At 36.6% G+C, this 12,486-nt stretch overlaps 1 protein-coding gene across 2 annotated transcripts in view; it reads right to left on the minus strand.

Annotated features, from left to right (window-relative positions):
- STXBP6 (syntaxin binding protein 6) overlaps positions 1-12,486 on the minus strand; it is a 131,956-nt gene that overhangs the window by 33,231 nt on the left and 86,239 nt on the right. For both annotated transcript variants that reach the window (XM_087746644.1, XM_087746645.1), the window contains exons 3-4: positions 3,570-3,700; positions 1,641-1,806 (exon numbers count right to left, since the gene is read on the minus strand). In XM_087746644.1, coding sequence (XP_087602770.1) covers positions 1,641-1,806; positions 3,570-3,700 — 297 coding nt within the window. The remainder of the gene's footprint in view (positions 1-1,640; positions 1,807-3,569; positions 3,701-12,486) is intronic.

The following is a 12,486-nucleotide window of genomic DNA, read 5'->3' on the forward strand; positions in this document are numbered from 1 at the left end:
GGGTATACTTCATGGGACATGGTAGGATCTACTGTGTGTTGAAAAACTAGAAGTCAAGCAGAAGTTTATGAACCACAGTGGCAATTTTTTTTTCCCCCACTGTGATGACACTTGTTTAGGATGAGAGTTAATATTTGGATCAGTTGAATGAGGAACTCAATTTTGGACAGGTCAAGCTTATGAGAACAAAGTAATTTCAGAGGCTGAATTGTGTGATGGTTTATTAATACTGACTTATTAGCAGGAAGGATGGAAGTGAACATCATTAGCAAACAGATGACAAACAAAGGCTTGATATGAGATTTCTTCCATATGAAATGGAAAGATATCTTCTCCCATCAAGTGCAGAAACTGCTCCTTCCTCCTCCCCAACACAGCAAAAAGAAAACAAAGGAAACCTTGTTAATGTGGAAGGGGAAAAAAAACGAGAGACGAAGTTTACAAGAAATTTTGTGCCTTTTTTCTTAGTTTGAGAAGACACTAAGAGAAAAGGATGATTGACAGACAGTTCTGACTTATGACCACAGTTAATGGTAACCTCAGTATCAGTAGCTAAAACGTAAGCACCAAACTGGAGATGATTTCCCCCTTCCTCAAGTTTACCTTTGGTGTTTTAGAAGAAAGGGATGCAAGACAAAATAACAGCCAGAAAAAAGAACGTATAAAGGTGGCTGCACAAAATATAGTTCTGAAAATAGTGTGCAGGAACATATTCTAGATTTATGAGAGAGGAGAATTACCAGAAAGAACTGAGTAAGGCTCTCCATATTTATAATTCATGTCTATTGGGGGCAAGAAACAGCAACTAAACAAAACCCCAAGTCAGCTTACACTTCTCTTCTACAGTTTGGAGACCCACTGAGAAGGAAAAACCGAATTTTTTATTCCAGCTATACAGAACACGGGAGGTATAAGAGTTTTTTAAAAAGTGTTCTGTTTTAGAGCAGACAAAAAGGAGACTATTTTCAGAAATTTCAGTCTAAGGGAACAACTAAAACAGTTTATTTTCCTGAAGAGTACTTTGTGAAATATGTGAATATCCTGCCCAAAAAATAGTTTTTGTTGCTTGGGAAGTGCATGGTAAATAACAGACTTTTTTTACCTAACCAGAGGTTTTTTAGTTTAACCCTGGAAATTCACCTGAAGATATGTGACTTAAGAAACCTAACAAAACTCTAAACTAATGGATTTCTGTCAAGATCAAAGTAAATTCCAAAAAACCCATGGGAAGTTTAGTAATAACCACTTTTTCAGACTTGTGAGGAAACAGCAATGCAGAACAGTCTTTTAGGAGGACGTATTTCAGGCCATCCAGATATGTTTCTGGATGAACAAAAATAGAGAGACAAATCAAAGTCAAGGTTGCTAAAAAGAGGGAGGAAAATGACTTCTTACAAGGTGGGTAGTGGATGTTGCCTCTAGAACTGAAGACTAGGGAAGCAAAGATAGCAGAGAAGTGTGAAGTGGTGCTTGATGGAGAAATGCTGAAGCCTAGAAGTTTACTACTGTGAAGTTAGCATATTCAGACCCATGATTTCAAGGTGTAATTAGGTTGCAAAGCTCTTTTGAACACAGAATAACTCAGGTGACAATCATTTCACGTCCAACTGCGCAAAGTACTCCAGCTTCGATTGACTTACCTCCCATAATTTTAGACTGGCAGTTGATAAATTCTGGCTTCTTGTCTGTAAGGTATCGCTGACAAGTGTGATGTAGAACCTGAAAGAACGTGCATTTTTCTGAAGCTGTGCTTGCTACCCATTGGTCAAAAGCATTTTCAAATAGTAAATCAAATTCTGGGGAATCCTAGAAGAAAAAAAAAAAAAAAACCACACTACTATTATTCCAGCTTTATAAATGATTTAGAGAAAGATATAGAGCTATTATTTTTTAAAAGGTACTATGTTGGAAAAAGCAGAAAGGTCACGCAACTCAAGACCATCTTGGGATTATTTTTCCTTTGCATATTTTTGGATGCAAAAAAAACAGGCAGAAAGTTTTTTTCTTGCAGGTATTTTTAATGAGGAATATGCAGCTATGACAAAAATACCTGAAAACAAAAATACTTTAGACCAAAAGATTAAAAGTTGGAATCTCATGAGAAATCCTCATTATCTACAGATATACAGTTACTTCTGTCTTCTATATTATGCAAGGACGTGTGCCTCTCAGCACAAAATCTACTTTCACACTGTATTATAGAAGATGTGGTTCTGCTCTCAATGCTCAACCAAGGAAGGAAAATAAATAACAAGTCCTAGTCATTGTATTTAATGTATTATCATAAAGTGTTGCATAGGTCTCAGGATAACATGAACAAAAGAGCACTCCCAGAACAAATCAAAGCCCAGCTCTGTACCATGCATCAACTGCCAAAATAAATGGATTTTATGCAAGAATTTGCTAAATATCATTTTGTAATCTAATCTAGTAAATGATTTTTTGAATTGATGACACTAGGAATCACAAGAAGACAAGTCTGAAAGGAACATGTCTACGCTTAAGAACTTGACAGGATTTTCAATCTAAGAGTATCCCAAGTATCTGCTATTTACATAGCGGCATAGCAGATGCTGGGAACGGGCCTAAAACTCACGTCCCTTATCTATTTGTCATTGCCCTTGTTTTTATTGTCCCTTTACCCACAGAAAATCTAATTGCACCCCCTGCATTTCATAGGGCAGTGGCCAAAGGCCTTCTTTTTTGTACAGAAGACTGTACTGGGTAGTAACAGAATTTGGTGCACCATTAAGATGCTTACATGGCTGATCAGAGCACAGCTTTGAACAAACCAAGGGGGTTAGTCACAAACATATTTTGCTGTACAGTGAACCCAGTAAGTCACTTTGTGATCACATAGTATCAGCCACATTCCTAACTTCTAATTCTGCTGATTTAGTACTGAAGATTTGTATTCATAAGCTTATTACATATTAGTATGACTTTGTCTTGAGACAGCTCAAGGCAGGCTGTATATTCCACATTAAAGTAATAATTCCAGAACTATTTAGTAGGGGGTTGTGGGTTTTTGGGGTTTTTTTTGTTTTGTTTAAATCAGTGTTCACGTGCCATTGGCAACTAAACCACACCATCACCCTTTGTAGAAGAAGGTAAGGAATGCAGAAGGATCTGAGGACTGTCCTAGAAAAAAATGCAAGGTTCACAATATTTCACAAACTTGAACCTCAGTAACCTCTCCTGTCCTTGCTTCTACTTACTGCTCTATCTTACAACACAGCCACATGCCAAAATGGACCCCAAGAGGCTTATAGCTGAAGACAAGGCAAACAAGGCTCTTATTTTTCTCTTTATAAAGAAGAGAGAGAGTAGGAAGAAAAGTAGGGAAAGACAGGAAGAAAAAGCCCCATATGACTATGAGCTTTGGCCTCCTCCCAACTTTCCCATTAAAGTCTACTTCGCATATTCCAGAGTTATTTCTTTTTTGAGAATTTGCACTTAAACCTGTGTCTTATCTTTCCAGATGCCTTTTGAATAGTGAAAGAATGCCTGATTCACAAATCAGTTATAAAAGAGCTCAATTTTAATTTTCTAGAACTGTTCAGACTCACCCGATTAGGGTCTATACCATTGACCTGGCGAAGTTGCTCGAGCATCCACTGCGTTCTCCTGACAAAAGACGTAGAGCCTTCAAATTGCTTCACCTTTGTAATAGATGCTTGAGCTGGTTTCTTGTTCGTCACTGAACATATAAAAGAAAAAAAATACAACTGAAATGGTCTTAATGTTTCAGGAACGTGCGGTTTAGTTCACTGTATCAGTAGCTGATTTGCTAGTGTATCTTCTATAATGTCCCACAACGTAAACACATGTCACTGAGTCTGACAGTAGAACACATTCCCTTTCCTGGATAACATACTGAAAAGCACATTCCTTACTGTCAGAATGATGGCAGGATGCCAAACAAGCATTATACTACTCAAAATTGGATATATTTTAGCCATTATCAGCTTAAGTTGCCAACACCCTGTAGAAAACAAAACTAAACTGAAGGTCTTTCCATCTGCATTCTTATAGTTACCTTACTGTTCTCTTTTCCCCACACTAATTAGCAGAGGTTTCTCATACCCAGCCTCTTATTAATTTTTCTCTTCTTGTCATTTTAGACAAGAGAACACACACACACAAAAAAAGACATCTCCATGTAAGTATAAGTCCATTTATGTACTTTTTTAAAAAAAAAAATCTGTTACTTTAGACTGACTTTCATGATGGTGACTGAAAAAAAAAAAAAAAAAAAAAGGTTTCTCCAGCCTTTTCACAACATGTCACACATAGGTCACATTTGTATACCACCACCACCATCTGTGACATTCAATTCCCAATTTCCAGTTTCCAGTCAACAGACATAAGTATATGCACCTACTGCATTGAGAAAGTAAACCCACCCAATCAGACAATAGTCTGTGAAAAATACAGTTGTAAGAATTAAGGAACTAAAGATCGCTCAACCCGCCCCCTCCCCCCCAAATATTAGGTACCACAAAGAACATAAATAAGAACAATCGTACTTGTTATAAACAAAATATATGTTAAAAACCACAAAGTCAGTCATGCAAGACAGCTCTGCTTTTGGGGAGGAAAAAAAAAAAAAAAAGCATAAAACACTCCAATTGCTGTATCCTTAACTCAGCATCAGGTTTTCAAAGAGTACTTAAACTTTAAAGCTAACTTTTCAACAGCAGGAAAATTGGCTTCCAGTATTAGACTTTTTCTCTAAACAAACAAATTTTCTTTTCATCAGGATAACTTTTAACCTCCATGGAAGTTTTATAAGCAGTTTTAGGCACTTTCTATAGTCATACCCTGTATTTTATTTACATATTATTTATCTGTAGCTGTATGTTAAGTCACTTCCAAACACATTTCTACCTTCTGTGAAGAAATAATTTCTAGAATCATTGTACTGCACTATCTACTAAAAATAATTTGTCATTTATTTTTCTTCTTAAACTCTTTATTTCCAAAAATCCTTTTATCCATATGGTGCTCCAAAAAGAATATTATTGGAAAAGTCACTTTTCTCTGCTTTTAGATGCTGGCAGTTAAAGAAAACTTTTAAAATGATCAAGACTTGAATAGCAAGACTGCTTATTTTTGTGCATCCCCTTTACCCAAATAAATCAGGAAAACTAACAGGCTTGCCACTCTGAAGACGCATGCTGCATACACTTCGGCACTCAGGGGCACAGTTATACAGTAAGTAAATAGTGATGTAATACCTCATCATTCCATGAAGTTAAAAAGTTAATATTGTTTCTTAGGATGAAAATTTACCAATGCACAGATCACTGTCTTGATGTTAAATGTACTTTGGAATAGATTAGCAAATTCAGATCAATATGAAAAGTTCTTTTCAATGTCTCAGATTTATACATTTTTAGTTCAGTGTGTGTCTGTGCATGTGAACGTCCAAGCACCTTTATGAGAACTTAATTTAATAAACAGAAAATTCATTTCCAAAGAAATTTTAATAGGTTAAAAAAAAAAAAATCACATATTAACATGCCACGTGGCAGATAATTGTTTTTAAGAAGTTACTTTGGAATAGAAAGCATAGTTGGACTCAATATATTGACCAGACTATTGATAAAAATGTAATAAACCGATCGCCAGAAGTCTCTTAATCAGCAGCTGAAGCACTGAGAACCAAATCGGTGCAGTATGATATTCAGAATCGCACATCAAATGGTACAGAACAGAGAAAATCAATGTAGTACCAGAAAGGTAGCAACAAAATTAGATCAACTACTGAAATGCAATGACTAGATATTACTAAGAAGTGAGATCAAAGATTCATTGGTTGCTCAATGGCTTATGCACCCAAGCCTAACAATATCAATAAAGCAGATGTGACAGGCATCCTATCTGTACTCATAGTATATACAGGTTCTGTTTTTATTGCAAGATTACACACCACTGAGTAGGAAACAAATTCAAAAGTTACACAGGCAGACCACAAACTCATGTCCCTACCTTCCCTGAACCCTTTCTAATACTTACTCATGTCTTTTTTGCCAACCCCAGTGATCGCTTCGACAGACTCTATAGCGCTCCACTGGACCGAGTTTCACATATTTTCTACAAAGCAGTAATAATAGAAGGCTATTTAACAGTGGCTCAAGATTTATGGTCTGTGGATTATTCCCTTTCCACACAAAACACACAATAATCTACTGCTGAGTGAGCCATGTATTAAAAGGAAAAATTTGTGTATACTATACATAAGCCACATATAGAATTAACACTAGTAGCATTGCAAAACAAAGCATTCAAAACCAGGAAGCACTAGACAGAAAAATTATGTGATCAAACGTTATTTTTCCCGCACAGAATCTCATGGATAATCAAGTATGAGATGTATTGCCTTATACTTTAATACAGTAAACCTTTCACTGCTCTGAAGGCTTCTATATGGCATACATTCTAGTGCTCTTAAAAACAGGGGTCATTTCAAGGTGAAAATATCAGATTTTACAGATATGATAGTCAAACACTAAATGTCTAATCTCAATATCTCCATAAATTGTTTGGCTGATTTGACATATCCAAAATCTAATTCTCCAAACCTCTCTATATAGCACTTTTAATAATCAATGAATAGCAGCTTTGTCTTCAACTGGAGCTGAAGACTCCGTACTTTCGCAAAAGATCACATTAAGTACCTAAACTTCGTAAACTCTTGAAAATACATATTAGTGATCAACTATAAAAACATCTTGATTAGATGACTGTTTCTATATCATCTACCACACAGTAAGTCTGGGAGAGGCTGAGAGGGCTCTTCTTCTACAGAAGAGCTTATAAGGGTCTTAGGTATCTCAGTCATCTTGGGAAGAAATTCAATTAGCTGATGTGATCCTCTTGGAAAAACAGCAGTTCTCCCTTTAGGTCTCACACTTGTAACTATGATGCACAGCCAAACAGATCTAGTTGCATTTCACCTTTTATGTCTTGGCATTTTAGGAAAAAGCCAGCATTTCCAGAACATTCAAAAAACCAGCTACCCGCAAACCCACCAAATGTGCTTCATTTAGTCCCTGACAGCTTGATAGTAGTATGGCAGTCATTTCACTCTGTGAAACCCTTTGGCAGCTGGGAAAACCATCCTCACTAGCTGCTCATTAAGTTGCTTTGCAAACTAGAGCACTTCCACACAAGCCACCAAGTGGGTATTACCTTGCGAACATGGAAGAAGTCTTTTCTTAAGTTTGAAAAAAAGTGGATGCAATTACATGCTCCTAGCCACATTCCCTCTCTGACAGGTCATTCAGATGTGTTTGCTAAAATCTTCCACAATCATTATCTACCTTAATGAAACAAAAGACAATATTTAAGTTATGCTTCAATTTTAGGTGGGGTTTTTTGTTTGCTTTGCTCTTTTTTTCTTTTGTAACAGAATTTAATGTTACACCTTCAAAAGATGAAGCTGTAGTAATGTGGACAAAGCACATTTATTTGGAAACCATCAATAGATGGTTGGTCCATACGGTATTTGCGTGTCATCAGATGCAAAAGGAACATACGGTTATTGGCAAAGTAAGAAAGAATGTCTGAGAAGTCAGCTACAGCAATTTATGATGGAAGACATTGAGGCTTTTTGGGTTTTTTTTAACACTAAATTAACATACAACTACAAGTCACCACGTCAGAAACAGTACTATTTCTTCTGGGACTGAAGACATTATTAACGGTTTTACATCGTAAATAAAATAAGTTACAGTACTAAGTTTCAAAGAGGTTGTTAAAGCTCGAGAGGCTCGCATTTAACTGAAATACTCTCATTTCAAAAGCAGATCAGAGAATACGAGGCAGAAATAGTCAGTCAGAATTAGCTTTAGAGAATGCTGTAACAGTCAGGAAAGTCACTGTTCTCATCATTTGGAACACATGGAAACAAACATATTTGAATTCCAGACCTCAGCTAGGATCCAGTGCCATGTGCGTGTCTAGCATCTATAGCAGCAAATCAATACAGCTTTTCACACAGAAAGCTAAGGGAGACTAAAGTCACAGTCCAACTTCATCTCATCTGCAGTCCAGAATATATTTTCTTTACTGTTTCAGTCTTCTAAAGTATCTTTACTCAAATGGAAAAGAGAAAATAATGAAAAATGGTTAATTCCCTCAATAGCCACCCCAAAATACTTGGCCTTGAGAAACAGTATGTAAGCTCTAAACCACCGCACTATGAACTTCTATTTATTTTATCAGATTTGAAATGCATATTTAAAAAGCTATGTCTGTCCTTGAAGTCTTGACTCTGAATATCTGTGTTTGTTTTGGATGTTCTTTAAGTTTGGATCTGTGTATTTAACAACTCAAACTCTAGGTAATTAGGAATCTTATGACAAATGGCTTGATTGTCTCACAAAATTTCTATTCATATTGCATTGTATTTCTAAAGTGCTGAATGACTGAAATAACTACTGAAGGAAGAAATTAAAAAGTACAAAGTCGTGAAGCAGGCAGTGACTGCTGTAACTGTTCACATTATAACAAGATTTTTTTTTTTTTAAATCTGGGCACTGGACAGATTAATAAATTAAGCAGCCTTAACTTTTATTGCTGCTGTGTCACTAGCTCTTGGTGGTGGTGGGGGGGTGGGAGTAGTGCAAATGAAGTAAGATCACTCAAAAAATTACTTTCATCTATGAAATTTTTTCATTTGTGAAAGTAACAGACTGAGACTCACTCCTGAGCAGGCCTGCAGAAGTCTACTGAAGGCACTAGCAATCTGTGTAGTTCAATCCAAAACTATTCATCAGTTTAACGTTAGATCAGCATAATCCTTCTGTATGTCAAATCCTGTACAGTGGACACTCATCCCTCAACTCACAAATAACCAATGATGCAAAGTTCTTCAAACTGGCTGTTAATGATGGAAAAAAATCTTTAGAATGCACGGAAGACAATCTAAAGCCTTTTTTAAAAAAAGACCTCTTTGATGAAGAAAAAGTTGAACTTAATACCATGGCAGTGTGATGTGATTTCATGGTCACTGTATCTAGAATTTAATCATTCCTACCTTCTTGCAGAAATGTTGCCCTAAAGCAAAACTCTTCTTTTCACAGTCAGACTAAGTCTAAAAACAGCCAGCAGTTTCCTGAACAGCTTTTGATTCAGTCAGAATAAAAAGCAAATTTAAAAGCAGCAGCACATTTTAATTAAAAATATTATTTAATATCCAATACAGATTTTATTATGAAATAGGTAAAATCATGTATTAGTATTTGAGGTAGAAATGCATTTTTTTTCAAGCCAGTTCTTTAGGAAAAAAAGTAGGCTGTGAACAGACTGTGACAGAGATAATTACTCCTTTATACTTTCCAGTTCTCCAGTTACATATGGAAAAGCCATCTTCTCCCTCCAGACTTCTGTTTGTGCAATTACATCTAATTCTCATTCTGCAAGTCCCTTCACTCCCAGCCACCAAGGAAACAACTATTTCATAAACTTGCAAAAAGCTAAAATTCTGGCAGTATATACACAATCCTAGTAAGCTATGGCTACCAGTTAGGCTGATGAACTGCAGTTTCTGACTGTCGAGAAAATAGTCACTTTTTTGTTTCTTTGTCCAATTGCTACTCAATTCTGCAACATGTTTGAGTTTTTGTATTCAGAGGACAAAGCATGAGTAACTTGTGAAAAGCTCAGAAGTTTGAGGATACCCAAGACGGATTTCCTTCTTGCAAATGTCAAAGTACAAATGCTCAAAGAAAAGACAACATCAACAAGATATCTAAAAGGACTGACCCTCATTTCCTATTCTCACCTATATTATTCCTTAGCAAAAGTCAAGAAAAGATGATTTATCTCTATTCCTCTAACATGAGGAGCTCCTCCTTCTGTCACAAGAACAACCTCACGATTGCTTTCCCCCACATTTCAAAATCTTACTCTCCTTGTTTTCTTCCCAGAGTGAGGAAATGGGGTCTAGGCAGGAGAAAGGACACTAAGTAACACATTCCTCAACCCTTATGATAGTGGAAGCTTGTATTATTGCTGTTCTGCAATGCTCCAAGGTAGTTTGAACTACTACTGTTTAGGCCACATGGTCCTATAAGCAAAGTGTGGTCCTGCCAAGCAACTCCCAGAATTTCCCAAAGCAACTTTTCACCAAACAAATGAAGCTGAGGATTAAGACGGAGCAAAACGGTACATTCTGACCTATTTAGGTATTAAAGAATAAGGACCAGATACATGAAACTGTCTTAGTATACCATGTGGATTTCAAGAAAACTATTTCCAGTCCGCTTCACTTGATGGTTGTGAGCTTCTCTGTCTATAAACTCCAGCTTTGACTTTGAACACCAAAACTTGTAGTATTTCATGTTTTCTCAGAGCAGTTTCAACTAAACACTGATTTAATGTGGAGTCTAAATTAATGCTAGAACTTTGAGCCTTCCCACTGTGGTTGTCCAACTGCTACCTCCTGCAACCTTCATACCTGCCATGGTTCTGAGACCTCAGCTATCTAGAATACAAAGAGATGCTCTGAGAAGACAGTGCTAATAAGAACCCAGACTTATGTTGCCACCTCCAGGATTAATTTTAGGTACAGAAAAAAAAGGATATGTTTGTGGTAGAAGACAGCTAGCCTCACTGAAAATAAACAAAAGCAGCTAAAACTGGGGCAGGTTTAAATTCCTACTTGCTGGTCAAGGCTTGCCAGGTGTCAAAATGGCTGATAAGTTGAGGCTTGACTTCTCAGAATTTTATTTCCTAGTTTTGCCCATATTTCCTCTTTTCTTCCTTTGACAATGCTGCTTTCTCACCACCTGGGATCCAAGGAGCTGAAAGCAGGGAGAAGCTGTGCAGTTCTCACCTTCTCCACTTGCCAAATAGGACAAGGGGATGTCAGTGGTCCTAAATACACAGCAGTTTAACGAAAAATTAATTCTTTCTGTTTCTTTAGGCACAGTATAATGTTTTGACATAAAATTGGAAAACACAATGAAAACAGAAGATTTCAGATACAGAGGCAAACTGCTCAGTCTAAACACATACTGTTTTTCCCAGAGCCCTTCCCAACAGTTCAAATAACAAACAATTTGCATCATCTGTCTGCTTAAATCAGCATCTACTGCATCACTGTCCATAACAAGTTGCCAGCCTCACTCTCATTGCTTTCCAGATTAAAAAAATGTACAAAGTATGTACCTTTTAATTAATTTTTTTTCATACATTGTTCAAAATACAGTTTTGTTTAAGTAATACTTTTTCTTTCTACATACAAGTTATCTTTATCTGCTGAGTAGTAAAACAAAAGTAAAATATGAAAAAAAGCAGTTACCCTGGAAATTCAGATTAAGGTATGTGGTATCTTCCCAAGATGAAAGACTAGACAAAACAGTTTTCTGGTGCCTTCAAATAAAATTAAAAAAAATTGCTTTGGGTTGCAATGAAAAATGGTTGGGTTTTTTTCATGTGTAAGACACCATAAAGTGCTATAAGCCTGAATGAGAGCCTGTATGTTTTCCAAACATACCACTGAGTGCATTAATAACAAACTGCTGCTTATAGGCAGTGCCTTGCCTTTCAGTTTTGCATCTAGTTTTCCATTACATTTACTTTTCACAGAACCATGTAAATACATGTCCTTAAAAATAGTTTTTATGCCTGTTCAAACACTTTAAGCCCCCATCATACCATATACATTAGTCTTTACAGTTTCTTGACAGACGCATTTTTCATTCCGATCAAATTTTTAAAGCTAGAAAGATAGAAGTATTGCAATTATAAATTAATAGCTTCCTCAAATTATTCTTCATATACTACAAAAATATAATTTAAGGTATTGATACCAAAGCAACTGCTTTTCATATTGGCACAGTTATATAGGCAGATGCAGTTAACAGTGGAAAGAATGGCAGACTTCATTTTATAGCCAGAGAGAAAGCTTCTGCTTAACTGTAAATATTTGGAAAGGAATATTAAACACATATTCACTTCCAGAACGATGACTGAACTTCCAGGTTTGGTTGGAATTGGCTTTTACTATTCCATATTGCAAAGCAGCCAACTTTCAAACTTTTCCCACCTCCTTTTTCCTGCACAGGGATAGTCAGCTGCATTTGAAGACTCTTGAGATATTTCTAGTCAAATATAGCAAATTTGAATTCCATGTATGTTTCTAGTTGAAATCTAGTTCAGAGGACAGGATGGTGCTCTGACAGATCTACCAAGGCACTGTTGCTGCAGAGGAAGATAATAGGTATTCCAGCCAGATCCCAGGGAAGAGGGATGACTTCCTCACAACCCATGGACCAAAGTCTTCATCAGGGACCTCTGAACCAGCACATAGCTCCTGCTGATCCTGGCCTAGAGCATTTCACATTAGTAGTTCACCTTGTCCTGGGATGGTAGAGCCTCACTTCTTAACTGTAAGATATTTTGTGGCTGAGAATTTCAGCCCACCACAGCATTTGCCCTTCTATATTAGTCTAGATCATCTCCAGCTTCAAT

The sequence above is a fragment of the Nipponia nippon genome, unplaced genomic scaffold (genome assembly GCF_047370975.1).
Source record: "Nipponia nippon isolate SJK-2023a ecotype South Korea unplaced genomic scaffold, ASM4737097v1 scaffold_10, whole genome shotgun sequence".
NCBI lineage: Eukaryota > Metazoa > Chordata > Aves > Pelecaniformes > Threskiornithidae > Nipponia > Nipponia nippon.